This window comes from Thermobia domestica, chromosome 16 (assembly GCF_964235325.1).
Source record: "Thermobia domestica chromosome 16, izTheDome1.hap1.1, whole genome shotgun sequence".
Classification (NCBI taxonomy): Eukaryota; Metazoa; Arthropoda; class Insecta; order Zygentoma; family Lepismatidae; genus Thermobia; species Thermobia domestica.
In genome coordinates, this window is record NC_137469.1 from 122,747,798 (window position 1) to 122,763,246 (window position 15,449).

Genomic DNA, 15,449 nt, shown 5'->3' on the forward strand with positions numbered 1-15,449 from the left:
AGATCATATTGTTCTGACCATTGCGCAATATTGTCACAAAATAAATCATACATCAATCGATAGATCATATTGTTCTGACCATTGCACAATATTGTCAGAAAATAAATCATACACCAATCAATAGATCATATTGTTCTGACCATTGCACAATATTGTCAGTAAATAAATCATACATCAATCGATAGATCATATTGTTCTGACCATTGCGCAATATTGTCAGAAAATAAATCATACATCAATCGATAGATCATATTGTTCTGACCATTGCACAATATTGTCAGAAAATAAATCATACATCAATCGATAGATCATATTGTTCTGACCATTGCACAATATTGTCACAAAATAAAACATACATCAATCGATAGATCATATTGTTCTGACCATTGCACAATATTGTCCGAAAATAAATCATACATCAATCGATAGATCATATTGTTCTGACCATTGCACAATATAGTCAGAAGATAAAACATACATCAATCGATAGATCATATTGTTCTGACCATTGCACAATATTGTCAGAAGATAAAACATACATCAATCGATAGATCATATTGTTCTGACCATTGCACAATATTGTCAGAAAATAAAGCATACATCAATCGATAGATCATATTGTTCTGACCATTGCACAATATTGTCAGAAAATAAAACATACATCAATCGATAGATCATATTGTTCTGACCATTGCACAATATTGTCAGAAAATAAAACATACATAAATCGATAGATCATATTGTTCTGACCATTGCACAATATTGTCAGAAAATAAATCATACACCAATCAATAGATCATATTGTTCTGACCATTGCACAATATTGTCAGAAAATAAAACATACATCAATCGATAGATCATATTGTTCTGACCATTGCACAATATTGTCAGAAAATAAAACATACATCAATCGATAGATCATATTGTTCTGACCATTGCACAATATTGTCAGAAAATAAAACATACATCAATCGATAGATCATATTGTTCTGACCGTTGCACAATATTGTCAGAAAATAAATCATACATCAATCGATAGATCATATTGTTCTGACCATTGCACAATATTGTCAGAAGATAAAACATACATCAATCGATAGATCATATTGTTCTGACCATTGCACAATATTGTCAGAAAATAAAACATACATCAATCGATAGATCATATTGTTCTGACCATTGCACAATATTGTCAGAAAATAAAACATACATCAATCGATAGATCATATTGTTCTGACCATTGCACAATATTGTCAGAAAATAAAACATACATCAATCGATAGATCATACTGATCTGAACAAAATGATATGTTTTTGGTTAATTCTCATTCGTAGCTTTGGATGAAAAGCTGTTTTTATAGTGCTGAAACATACGTGGTTTGTTGCTATTCTGTAGTATTTGATAATTCTTATTCTATTAGACTACGTTATTTATTAGAATGAAAGTAGTGAACTTCATAGGATTGTAACGTTAGTACGTTCGTCCGTTACTCCACTCGATAACTTGAACGGAAGCAAAATTTTGAATTCTATTTATCGCCATAGACAGCTAGAGCTATTATCTCGGTGGAATTCGTTAATGAAATCAGTCATTAACGTCTTCACAGATGACGAAGATTTTAAAGGCGGATATCCATACCTTACCCTTGTGCTGAGGTTAGAATCTTTTTGAAGTTAAATGGTAAAATGCTTCTTCAGGTTAAAAACTTTCAGAGGTTTTAGTTATACCTAGAAAAAATATTGTTAAGATCAGGTCTCATACACTTGAGGTATTAAAGGATGTAAATTACTGACTGGTTTAGCTATCAGCATAGATTCTTTCACACATGGAAGCTGCACGCGGTCCTATTTACAGTCTTTAGTAGAGTTTGTTTATTTTTGTACTGTTTACGAAAAGTACATATCCAGGTTAAGCAGCAGAACTTACCTATTGATGTTTGATCTCCAATAGAACTGATACACATACTCTTAGAGTCTTTCTATTTCAACTGTGCCCCTTCTGGCGCTGCAGTCGATGTGTGTTTTCCTGTACCTCTCTCGAAAGGGATGGGACCAGTTGCTGCGGCCGAGATCTTTCAATTGTTGGATGCGGAAGCGTTGACAGAATGAAATATTTCACGGACTTCGCTGTGCTCCGTCTTGTTAGCCACTCTACTTGAAAGTAGCCTAAGATATTCACTCCTCGGGACCAAAATGACAAATTGGCAACACAGCTGAGGCTATTTACTTCTCTTCCCTAAAGAAAGGGAGGGTTCCCTCCCTAAAAGGGCTGCGGGGGTGGGGACGAAGTATAGTTCGCATATTTTCCGAGGGTAGAGATATACTAGTGACACGTATACTATTTGGAATTGTAATACATACCCAAACATACAAAGTTGGTATTAATGCCGCACAAACGAAACAAACCTGCTCATAAAAGGCAACCAAATGCAATAATAGTTTGAGTTTGTTGATTATTTTATAAGTCAGGCCACTACTGACGTATTCCGTATCATATTCAAATGATCGTTTATCAACATGCAATTACATGTAATGAGGTAGAAATAGAATATATTGCAGTATTCTTTCTACTAACTGGAAATAACACATGAACGAAACAACATGTTTTGTGTTTGTGCCGTTGCCAGGAGCTCGTGAGTTGTGTTTGTGAGTTGACCTTATTATCTTACTAAACATTATTTTATTGCATCATACGAGTGCTCAAAAATAGTAAATATTTAATGTGCTGCAGTACAGTATATACGAGGCGCCTAGTATGAAAACCCGCAAAATCTATTTTTTTTTTTTTTTTTACCGAAATTGAGTTATATATCGCTTGTTATATGTTTGATCTAAAGGATTTCCATGCAGTGTTTGTTTTAGAAACAATGTTCAGGGGGGTACACTTACTATTTCGGGGGGGCACTGCTGGTACTATTCAATTTATTATTATATTATAGACGTATTGCTTGGTCTCCTCGTGGGGGGGGGGGACTCTCAGAGCTCCGTGTCCCCCAAAATCACGTTTGAAAGAAACACTGTTTCCATGGAAACAGAATTTAGTTTAAAAGCTTAACATTTCATACTAAAAAAACTAGTTCAATTATGAGACATTGTACGCGTGTATATGGAGCTTCACTGTACGTTTTGCAAGATTACGCGAAACTAAGCGAAATGGATGTGGCGGATTTTTATACTAGGCATCTCATACGTATATGTACGAGGTTCCTCATTTTTTGACTTCCGAGTTATCTTTTTAGACTCACCCGCTAAAGTGGTTACATACAAACCTAAAACAGTGATCGCCAAACCATTGATCGCGAGCTAACAGTAGATCGGTACTCTAGCGGTAGATCTCATTAACGCTTCGGTTGGCTAGACATTGGCTAACTCTGATAGTTTGATTTCTTACGAGGGTTGATCCAGTAATAAAGTTCCCATCAATACAGACAACATTGTTTATTCCCATTGGAATGTGCATCGTTGGAAAGAAGACACTTTGCTCTATTTTGCGACATACTCGTCGTCTTTTTCTACGTATGTTTGTAGACGATGCTCCAATTTTTGTATCCCAATGTCGTAGAACTCCGCCGCCAACCCGTCGAGAAAGCGTTTCACCTCGTCTTTGACTTCATCGTCGCTCCGGAAGCGTTGGCCACTCAAGTGTTTCTTTAACTTCGGGAACAAATGATAATCGCTAGGCGCGAGGTCCGAACTGCATGCTGGGTGGGGCATGACAATCCACCCAAAGTTTATCAAAAGGTCCTGGGTTTCACGGGAGACGTGAGGTCGGGAATTGTCGTGAAGCAGTGTTACACCGGCAGTCAGTCGTCCTTGCCAGCGGTTCTGGAGAGATCACCTGAGGTTTCGTAATGTTGTATAATAACTGTCTGAGTTGATTGTTGTTCCATATTCCATGAAATCTATCAGCAGTATCCCCTAACGATCCCAAAGCACACTGGCCATGACTTTGCCATCAGAAGGAGTTTGTTTGAACTTCTTTGTGACTGGTGACCTTGACTGACGCCATTGTTTGGAATTTTATTTCGTTTCGAGAGTGAAATTCAACATCCACGTTTCGTCTCCCGTAACAATGGAGTAAAACAATCCTTCCTTATCTTCTAGGCACTTTTGAAGAAACTGCGAGTACAGTCAAGACGTTTCTCCTTGTGTTCTGCTGTCAACATACGTGGTACCCATCGAGCACAACACTTGTGATATCCCAATTCTTCAGTTAAAGCTCTTTCCACTGTACCGTAAGAACTCCCAGGAATCCGAGCAACAAATTCACGGACGGTGATCCTCCTGTTTCGAAGCACTTTGACCATCTCGACAATTGCCTCCGAAACTGATGGTCTTCCACTCCGTTCTTCATCGTGGACGACCTTCCGACCGACACTAAACTCCCTGCACCACTGTCGAACGGACATACACTTGTCGCCATACACCTTTGTCAACTGATGATGAATATCCACGGGTGGAGTCCCTTTGGTGTTCAAGAAGCGAATTACGGAACGAATATCGCACTTGGACACCTCCATCTCGGACGGCTGCTGAGCAAAGACTGAGCGGCACAGCGAAGCGCGGCAGAGCGGAGTCAAGAGTGGGGAAACAGCCGCGCACAAAGGTGTTGTTGGATTTCGTCTCGCACCTTCCCGTGCGGCTGGAGCACTTTGGGAACCTTATTTCTGGATCAACCGTCGTATTTAATAGAAATTAAGTTTATAGACAATAAACAAATGTAAGATTCTTTTTTCAGAAAAAGTTTGTAGTTCTTTTCGTTGGTAGCTCACAGTAGAATTTAAAAACAGTAGGTAGCTCAGAAACTTCATAAGTTTGGTAACCACTGAACTAAAGTAAAATTGTACAAAAATTATCTAAACTGAATAATATAAATAGTGTCCCAAGCGACTTCAAATTTCAAATGCATTTACAGTATAAAACACAAGGCAAAGGTACTATTAACTTTGAAAAGAAAGTTGTTAGTTAATAAACGTATACGAGGGTTGGAACTTAAATTAGTGGCAACACTGCTGTGGAGACACTATGCAATAAAATGTACTAGTGGTGCTGATAGCGCACATTATTGACATACCTAGTTAACCTCCGAGCAAATACACTCGCCCGTCCCACGTCACCGGCAGGCGCACAAGCGAGGGAAGCACAGTCACATGTGAGCGAGCGGTCTAACATAAATGTGTCACTATGTTTTCGAAACAGGAACAACGGAGTTGGATCAAGATTGAATGGGCCAGAGGTTGTACACTGGATTGGCGTTTCAGTATTGGCTCGTAAGATCTGGCCCATGTCTCATCCAGTGTTACGATATGGCGTAAGAAAGCCTCGTCTTCGCGTTCATAGCACTCCAAGTCTGAGCAGCGTCGTAACACATCCATTTCTGCATTTCTGTCAACTCATGCGGAACCCATCGTGATGCAATTTTGCGCATACCCAGGTGTTCCATCAGGATGTGAATCACAGTCGTATGCGCTAATCCGGTTTCGTGGGCGAGCTCACGAATCGTCAGGCGTCGATCACTGTCCACTAACGCGGCAACAGTTTGCACTTCTTCTTCAGAGACGCTAGGACAACCTGCCCGATGCATGTCTGTCACAGTTTGCCGACCTTCGTTGAAGGCTTTTACCCACCGTGCCACTGTTCTGTACGGCAGTGCCGATTCCCCACACGCTTCTTGAAGCCCTTGATGACACTGTCGTGCTGTACGACCTCTGGCACATTCCATCTTGATCCAACTTCGTTGGTCTTGTTTCGAAAACATAGTGACACCTTTACGTTAGACCGCTCGCTCACAAGTGACTGTGCTTCCCTCGCTTGTGCCCCTGCCGGTGACGTGGGACGGGCGAGTCTATTTGCTCGGAGATTAGGTAGGTATGTCAACAACGTGCGCTTCAGAGATACTTGCATTGCCGTACATTTCATTGCATAGTGTCTCCACAGCAGTGTTGCCACTATTTAAGTTCCAACCCTCGTATTTTGCAGGTAATTACTATTGAAAGGTAAAAGGTAATTTGAAAATAACGCGGATGTGTATTTAAGTGAAACCTGCCTTAAAGCAATATGTCATGTGGTCCCGTACCTATTAAAAAAATTGACTCTGGATCCAAGATCGAAGAATTCAAGATGGCCGTCATGATGGTGCTATGCAGTAATAGATGCGGTTTTACCTCTATTACTTTTACCGAAGGTACGATATCTAACCCGCAAGTCGGTCCATACTTTCAAGGTACAGGAGATCACGGTTATTCGAGCTAATGTGGATGTGACTAATCTCGAATAAAAGAAACTAGAATATTACGGACTTCATGCAGAATGAAGAGTAGCAGTGTACATATAGTGGTGAAGGTGTGAGATACAGTATAATAAGAAAATGCCTATAGTAGTTGCTGTCAACTGCTGTAGGTGTTTATTTTAAAATAAACATTTTATGCATTGCCAGAAACCATAATAGAATAGTTTTGAAAGCCTATGCGAAGTTGTCCTCCTTCGCACGTTAAAAAATTAAAGATTAGATACTATAAACAATTAGGTCACAATTTGCTCCAAATTCTCCAAATTGTTCACTATGTTCCATAATTTGTTCATCCTTACTTAAGGAGAGAGAAAGAGAAAGCAAAACAGGGTAGTACAGCCATCTTCATACTTGTCACAGAATCAATCTACTCACTCAATGGTCATCACACTTATCACTCAGTGTCACAGAATCACTCCACTCACTCAATGGTCCTCACACTTATCACTCAGTGTCACTGAATCACTCCACTCACTCAATGGTCCGCACAATTATCACTCAGTGTCACAAAATCAATCCGCTCACTCAATGGTCCTCACACTTATCACTCAGTATCACAAAATCAATCCACTCACTCAATGGTCCGCACAATTATCACTCAGTGTCACAGAATCAGTCCACTCACTCAATGGTTCTCACACTTATCACTCAGTGTCACGGAATCAATCCAAGCCCCTACCAATAATTAGAACATAAATTATTCCTGTTTGTTCAATAGGTTTGTTAATTTGTTCACGCATATTTAGAAGAGAGAGATGGAAACAAGACAGAGGGCCGACTACGAAAGGAAAAGGTTGATATACTTAATGTCGTAAAATCAATACAAAGTAGTAGTAATAATTAATTGTTGAATCGACAGACAATCCACGATATCTATTTCTCTCTCCTTCATAAAAATCTTGTACAGGATGTTTAACGAGTTTAACGTATTAACGATTGAAAATAAAATTAAGGCTCTAATACATGTTTGGAACGTTTCTCAGGTTTATCTGTTGCTCGTTTGAACTTTTAAGTCATTCTTTTGTATATACATCATATATAAGTTCTTTAGCTGCTACTTTCCTGCTATTTTCACAATGATTTGCTTTGAATTTTGGTTTGTTGACCTTTACGGAAGAAACATGTCTAACATTTGTCTACTTGTGGTCTAACAAAGCTCAGGTTAAATTATCTATGGATTATTTATGATGAAAATAGTAACTAACGGCAATATTAGGACAAAGCTTTAAACAATGCGTACATTTTAAACACAGAAAGCGCAACTGAAAGGTATTTGACCACGTCGGAAGAGTGATGTGCCTCTATTACAAGGAATTCACTAATATTAAGATGAATTTTCCGAATTTCCTCTCCGATTTCTTCAAAGAAGAGGGATGCTTTTTCCATTAGTCCTGTAAATCTAAGCTGGTACAAGTATTTTAAGAATCTGCCCAACTCGCTTGTTACTTAAATCTGCATTTTCCAGTGTAGTCTGGAGATCACGAGTGATCCTCGAGATCTCTCCCTGTGGCCTCATGCTTCCGAACTGTAAAATGGGTTTTGCATAATCAGGAAACCTATTTAGATAGCTCCCTTCTCCCAAACGTGTAACACATGGCAAAACTGTAGATACTAGTGATCATAGATAATGAAGTTAATGGCCTACAGGTGTTCATATAACGGCCGCGTGAACAGCGGGCAATAGTGCATCGCGGGTCACTTAAACGCACGTAGTTCCGTAACTATTATTCCAGTGATAACTTCAGCTTTCCAGCACTGCAGACTTTAACCGCCTGGAATTCCAGGAAGCGACCACGGGAGATTAGGGGACTTTTGATATGTTGTTCAGGACATCGAATAGAACAAATCTGCCAATTTTCAGCCTTACACTATTTTTTGCAAGGTTCAATCCTAAAATGACTGAGCTAATACTGAGCCACCGTAGATACGACTCGCTCGGGAGTAAGTTTTTCGCGCCCTACCCTAGCCAGCTGTTTTAAGTTTGTCACAAAATATATATCATGCTGGTCAAGGTGGAACAAAACCAGCCCTGCGGGGCTTCTAACCTGTTCCTCCTCCTCCTCCTCTTCCTACTACTACTACTACTACTACTACTACTATTTATCTGCACAAAAGTAAGTAAATCGCTTTTTTGAGTATAATTTTCATCTTATTTCAATGAAAAATTATGAAAATTAAAAACAAGCTTTTCTTGGGCCAGATTTGAACCCACGCCAAAAGCGATTTCCGTTAGTAGTCCGTAGCGCTTGCACGGTCCGCCACGAAGACCGATAGCAGCAAGTGTTTGATTTCTGCTATATGTATGCTACGTAGCAAGAAATGGATAACACCAACCATTCAGAACCGTGTAGTTAGTTCCTACTTCCGTGAGTATTACTTTCCCAAACTAGTCCTCTTCAGATCCGTAACATACGTGTGTTTTCATCTCTAGCCCAAAATTTTAATTATACACTAATCAATAAGCGTACTACTATTACTTCAATTCTGATGCACCGGTGACAAGAACAACTTACCTTAAGCGTGACTATTACTCAATATCAAGAAACTCAGATAATGTTCTACTGTTCCTAAAAATTCATGCTTCCTTTTGAATAATTCAACGCTATTTACAAATCTGTGCAGTGGAGTATAAATGTAAGGTCACAAAAGAACTAACAACTGGTACGAGGACTTGATCATGCCAGGTCTTGGAATCTTTATTAAGGCAGAAAGAAGTTGGAAGTCTCGATTATAGATACGCTTTCAATTATTGAAGTAATTACCCTAGGATATGAGTTCTCTGATATAATATGAACTGTAGAGTGGTGAAATCTTTTATGAAATAGATGATAGCATCATTTTTGGTTTAAGACGCAGGATACTTATAATCTACTTATTATTTAAACCTAGAAACAAAATATTAAAGTTATACAATTGCCTATTTTTTCCTATGTACAGCATCCTTTAGTTAATTTGTATAGTATTTGTATCATTACTTGTACCTATTAATTACAGTCATACTTGACTATATACTTCTTTTTGTTTATGATTGGCTTTTAATTGCAATTGTTGAGACAAGCGTTCAATGTGATTCTGTACTGTGAATACTAACTGCTATTGTTTCTAATTCCACTCCTAGTGGAATTAACTACTGAGACGTCATTACTTTTACATAAGCAGAAACATAACCAACTTGAAAAAAAATAAGGAAATAAAATGAATAAAACCATTAGTAAGCAATCAAGTAGTCGAACTATTCATAGTCCAGGAACTTTAGCCAAAAAATAGACGTTTCTTCGGAAAAATTAGAAGCCAAGGTTTTTCTTCACAAAAACGTTCTTTAGCTCATTCTAAATGACATATCAAAAGTCCCCGACTTTCTGCTGTACGCTTCCCCTTTTTTCGGGGGGTGGAAGTGGGGGAGGAAAACGCAATTTAAAATACAATCAAATTCAGCTTATTTGCATGTTAACCTAAATATTCCGAATAAAAAAACAAAATTTACCGGGAACGCTTAGCACATTTGCTCGTAAATGTTTCACAGGAAGTCCCAAAGAATATCTGGTCGGGTTTCGGTAATATGACGTGATCAAAATGGCCGACACCAGAATTTGTAGTGTTTTGTGGGAATGGTTATTACTTCCCGCAAAATAGTGATGAAACCGCCGTTTTTGTTTCAGATTGAAGGTAATTAATTACCAAATGTACGGAATGAAACGTGGTGTCTGCATTTGTTAATTTATTTCGAGATACAATAACAAAAAAACTAGTTTTTGAGTACCTGGTTTTAAGTGTAAATGCAAATAACTCAGTAATTAAAATATTTCAAAATATATCTTCAAATAAAGGTTGTAGAACATTATAAAGCCTTTCCAACGGTATCTGCACCTGTATTTTTTTGTAACTAAAACCAACTAAAAGAAAGAGGTCCAACTGCACAATTATGGGACCAGTATTTAGATATGGTGTTAATCCTCAAAGAGTTTATTAGGGCACAGAGGATGGGTGACTGGAAGGCATATTTGTCTGCAGTGAAGAGGATGATTTCGTATTTCCACGCCGCAGGACATTTTTGTACACTAAAAGTGCCAACTTGTTTGTACAAGACATGGTAAAGTTGGAGAACATAATGGATGGATACATCTATAGAAAATTTACTGCAGACTTTTTCACTATTAAGCGAACTGACAAATTTTTTAGTGGACCTCCAACAGATATGGTAATAGAACAGTCACTCATGAAGTCTTCAAAGATACGAGGAGGCTTTGTGCATGGAAGAAGTACAAAAGATAATGTTTTAACTAAGTTTGTTGTTTGTTTGTTAAGTGCGAGCAACATTTCTGAAGGACTAGAAAACTTTTGTGGGATTTCGTTTGCAAGTGAAGAACAGAATGTAGATGCACGAGAATCTCGAACCAAACGGGACCAAAATGTTAGGAAAGGATCAGAGTGGTTCAGTGTCCACAACCCTTTCCCAAATGTACAAGTGATCATGTCTATAGCAACAGGGGTTACAGGTAATGTGGAGAAGATAAACTGCTACGATGTACTGAACATTGGAGCAACCATGATGGAAAGAAAAGTTGGTGACAATTTTCATGACATAAAATATTCTCGTACTGATAGGGCTCTTTCTCTTCAAACAGTGAACAGTCACCTTACGGTACATGATGTTACTGTGCCTGTCGATCTACTGCTGTTGTTTCAACGATTTAGCGTAATCAAAAGATCAGATGATACATGTTTAAATTTCGAACTGGCTCCTTACCCAATGGCTCTTTTTGATTCAACTGGAATGAGAAAAACGAATAAATCATCCTTATTCAACATCTTCAACCCGACCAATGTTCATCCTGATCTCAGAAACGCAAACTACATCGTTGATGGAGGGTTCCTTCTTCATCGAATGGTGTGGCCTCAAAACGATTCTTTCATGAATATTTGTGATAAATATGTGGCATATGTGGAAAAACACTTCGGTCAAAACACTGTCATCGTATTTGATGGATATGGTAATCCTCAGAGAAATGTAAAAGGTATGGAGCAACTTCGACGGTGCTCGAAAGCAGCATCAACAACAATTATATTTTATGGAAACATGGTTGCGACTTCCAAGAAAACTTCGCCAATGCAAACAACAAAAGTAGGTTGATTAATTTGCTCACTGATAAATTCAAGGCTGCCAATATTGATGTCAAACAAGCAGAGAATGATGCTGATGTCCTCATTGTAGAAACCGCACTCAGGATATCAAAAACTAATTCTAATTCTACAGTTATTGTTGGTGAGGATATTGATTTGTTAGTAATCATGACAGTTCGAACTTTCTCCGCCGAATTTAGAATTCTTTTTTCTTGAAACCAGGAAAAGGAAAGACAGAGCCGAAGATTTACCCATCAAGGAGTTTAGAAGGTGTATGCAAAAACCACATTTTATTTCTACATGCTTTTTCAGGCTGTGATAGAACATCTGCCGTTTTTCAGAAGGGGAAATCAGCTTGTTTGAAATTATTACAAAAACGTCAAGATTTAAAACATGTGGTAGAAATTTTTAATCGAGGTAATGTTTCCCATGCAGAAATAACTGAAAATGGCATACAGTTTTTTTTTGGGGGGGGAGGGGGGTTTATACGGTGCATCTGCAAGTGACATTTCACTAAATGATTACCGTTATCATTATTTCACCAAATCAGTGAAGAGAAATAAGTCTGTCGATTTAAAAGCCCAACCACCGACTTCAGCTGCAGCACAACATTTGTTTCGGGTTCATGACCACATACAAACATGGCTCAGAAACCAACTAAATCCTGAGGAGTGGGATCGGGTTATGAAAAACAATTTTCTAGTACCGATTCGATCAACGCAGCCATCTGCTCCGCCGACCCTGTTAAAAATGATTTTCTGTTCATGATTTAAAGGATGCGGCAATGTGTATGGATGTCGAAAGCTAGGTCTATTCTGCTCTCTTGCTTGTGCAAATTGTCACGGACAATCCTGTTTGAATGTCACTCCAACGGAAGGAATCTCTGAATGTGAAATATTCATGAACGCGAAGAAATAGAGGTAACAAACCAGGTCGACCTGCTATAATTACAATTATTATTTATCAATCAGCAAAGGAACTCAATAAGTAAACAATTTCAGGTAAGTTGAATAGTTTACATTTCTTATTCATTATTACTCTGAATTTTACATTTCTCATTCTACAAACGATAAGAATCTATCGCCCAACATTGTAAATTCTCATTTTTGTCTGGGGTGTGTGTGACTTGTGGATTCTAATGCGATATTGAATCTTATATCCATTTTTTTTTCAAAATAAAAAAGTAGGCTTATATTGTTTTACAAGAGTCAGTCTATTAAATAAAACAACATACCTTCCTTACATTTCAAAATACAAAAAAAAAAAAAATGCAGGTACAGGTACCGTTGGAAAGGCTTTATAATGTTCTACAATCATTGTTTGAAGATATATTTTGAAATATTTTATGATTACAGAGTTATTTGCATTTATACTTAAAACCAGGTACTCAAAAACTAGTTTTTTTTCTTATTGTATCTCGAAAGAAATTAACGATACAGACCGCACGTTTCATTCCGTACATTGGTAATTAATTATCTTCAATCTGAATCAAAAACGATGGTTTTACCACTATTCCGCGGAAAGTTATAACCATTCCCACAAAACACTACAAATTCTGGTGTCGGCCATTTTGATGACGTCATATTTCCGAAACCCGACCAGATATTCTTTGGGACTTCCTGTGAAACATTTACGAGCGAATGTGCTAAGCATTTCCGGTAAATTTTGTTTTTTTATTCGGAATATTTAGGTTAACATGCAAATAAGCTGAATTTGATTGTATTTTAAATTGCGTTTTCCTCCCCTACTTCCACCCCCCGAAAAAAGGAGAAGCGTACAGCAGAAAGTCGGGGACTTTTGATATGTCATTTAGAATGAACTAATGAACGTTTTTGTGAAGAAAAACCTTGGCTTCTAATTTTTCCGAAGAAAAATGCTAAAGTTCCTGGACTAGTCCAGGAACTTTAGCCAAAAAATAGACGTTTCTTCGGAAAAATTAGAAGCCAAGGTTTTTCTTCACAAAAACGTTCATTAGCTCATTCTAAATGACATATCAAAAGTCCCCGACTTTCTGCTGTACGCTTCCCCTTTTTTCGGGGGGTGGAAGTGGGGGAGGAAAACGCAATTTAAAATACAATCAAATTCAGCTTATTTGCATGTTAACCTAAATATTCCGAATAAAAAAACAAAATTTACCGGGAACGCTTAGCACATTTGCTCGTAAATGTTTCACAGGAAGTCCCAAAGAATATCTGGTCGGGTTTCGGTAATATGACGTGATCAAAATGGCCGACACCAGAATTTGTAGTGTTTTGTGGGAATGGTTATTACTTCCCGCAAAATAGTGATGAAACCGCCGTTTTTGTTTCAGATTGAAGGTAATTAATTACCAAATGTACGGAATGAAACGTGGTGTCTGCATTTGTTAATTTATTTCGAGATACAATAACAAAAAAACTAGTTTTTGAGTACCTGGTTTTAAGTGTAAATGCAAATAACTCAGTAATTAAAATATTTCAAAATATATCTTCAAATAAAGGTTGTAGAACATTATAAAGCCTTTCCAACGGTATCTGTACCTGTATTTTTTTGTAACTAAAACCAACTAAAAGAAAGAGGTCCAACTGCACAATTATGGGACCAGTATTTAGATATGGTGTTAATCCTCAAAGAGTTTATTAGGGCACAGAGGATGGGTGACTGGAAGGCATATTTGTCTGCAGTGAAGAGGATGATTTCGTATTTCCACGCCGCAGGACATTTTTGTACACTAAAAGTGCCAACTTGTTTGTACAAGACATGGTAAAGTTGGAGAACATAATGGATGGATACATCTATAGAAAATTTACTGCAGACTTTTTCACTATTAAGCGAACTGACAAATTTTTTAGTGGACCTCCAACAGATATGGTAATAGAACAGTCACTCATGAAGTCTTCAAAGATACGAGGAGGCTTTGTGCATGGAAGAAGTACAAAAGATAATGTTTTAACTAAGTTTGTTGTTTGTTTGTTAAGTGCGAGCAACATTTCTGAAGGACTAGAAAACTTTTGTGGGATTTCGTTTGCAAGTGAAGAACAGAATGTAGATGCACGAGAATCTCGAACCAAACGGGACCAAGATGTTAGGAAAGTATCAGAGTGGTTCAGTGTCCACAACCCTTTCCCAAATGTACAAGTGATCATGCCTATAGCAACAGGGGTTACAGGTAATGTGGAGAAGATAAACTGCTACGATGTACTGAACATTGGAGCAACCATGATGGAAAGAAAAGTTGGTGACAATTTTCATGACATAAAATATTCTCGTACTGATAGGGCTCTTTCTCTTCAAACAGTGAACAGTCACCTTACGGTACATGATGTTACTGTGCCTGTCGATCTACTGCTGTTGTTTCAACGATTTAGCGTAATCAAAAGATCAGATGATACATGTTTAAATTTCGAACTGGCTCCTTACCCAATGGCTCTTTTTGATTCAACTGGAATGAGAAAAACGAATAAATCATCCTTATTCAACATCTTCAACCCGACCAATGTTCATCCTGATCTCAGAAACGCAAACTACATCGTTGATGGAGGGTTCCTTCTTCATCGAATGGTGTGGCCTCAAAACGATTCTTTCATGAATATTTGTGATAAATATGTGGCATATGTGGAAAAACACTTCGGTCAAAACACTGTCATCGTATTTGATGGATATGGTAATCCTCAGAGAAATGTAAAAGGTATGGAGCAACTTCGACGGTGCTCGAAAGCAGCATCAACAACAATTATATTTTATGGAAACATGGTTGCGACTTCCAAGAAAACTTCGCCAATGCAAACAACAAAAGTAGGTTGATTAATTTGCTCACTGATAAATTCAAGGCTGCCAATATTGATGTCAAACAAGCAGAGAATGATGCTGATGTCCTCATTGTAGAAACCGCACTCAGGATATCAAAAACTAATTCTAATTCTACAGTTATTGTTGGTGAGGATATTGATTTGTTAGTAATCATGACAGTTCGAACTTTCTCCGCCGAATTTAGAATTCTTTTTTCTTGAAACCAGGAAAAGGAAAGACAGAGCCGAAGATTTACCCATCAAGGAGTTTA

The 15,449-nt window shown here is 37.9% G+C and overlaps 2 protein-coding genes across 2 annotated transcripts in view; both read right to left on the reverse strand.

Moving 5' to 3' along the window:
• LOC145673388 (uncharacterized) overlaps window positions 1-15,449 on the reverse strand; it is a 498,181-nt gene that overhangs the window by 75,400 nt on the left and 407,332 nt on the right. The gene's annotated exons all lie outside the window — the stretch shown is intronic.
• Window positions 4,101-4,520, reverse strand: LOC145672604 (protein GVQW3-like). Its single transcript, XM_081741765.1, has one exon. The coding sequence runs from the start codon at window positions 4,518-4,520 to the stop codon at window positions 4,101-4,103; it is 420 nt and encodes a 139-aa protein (XP_081597891.1).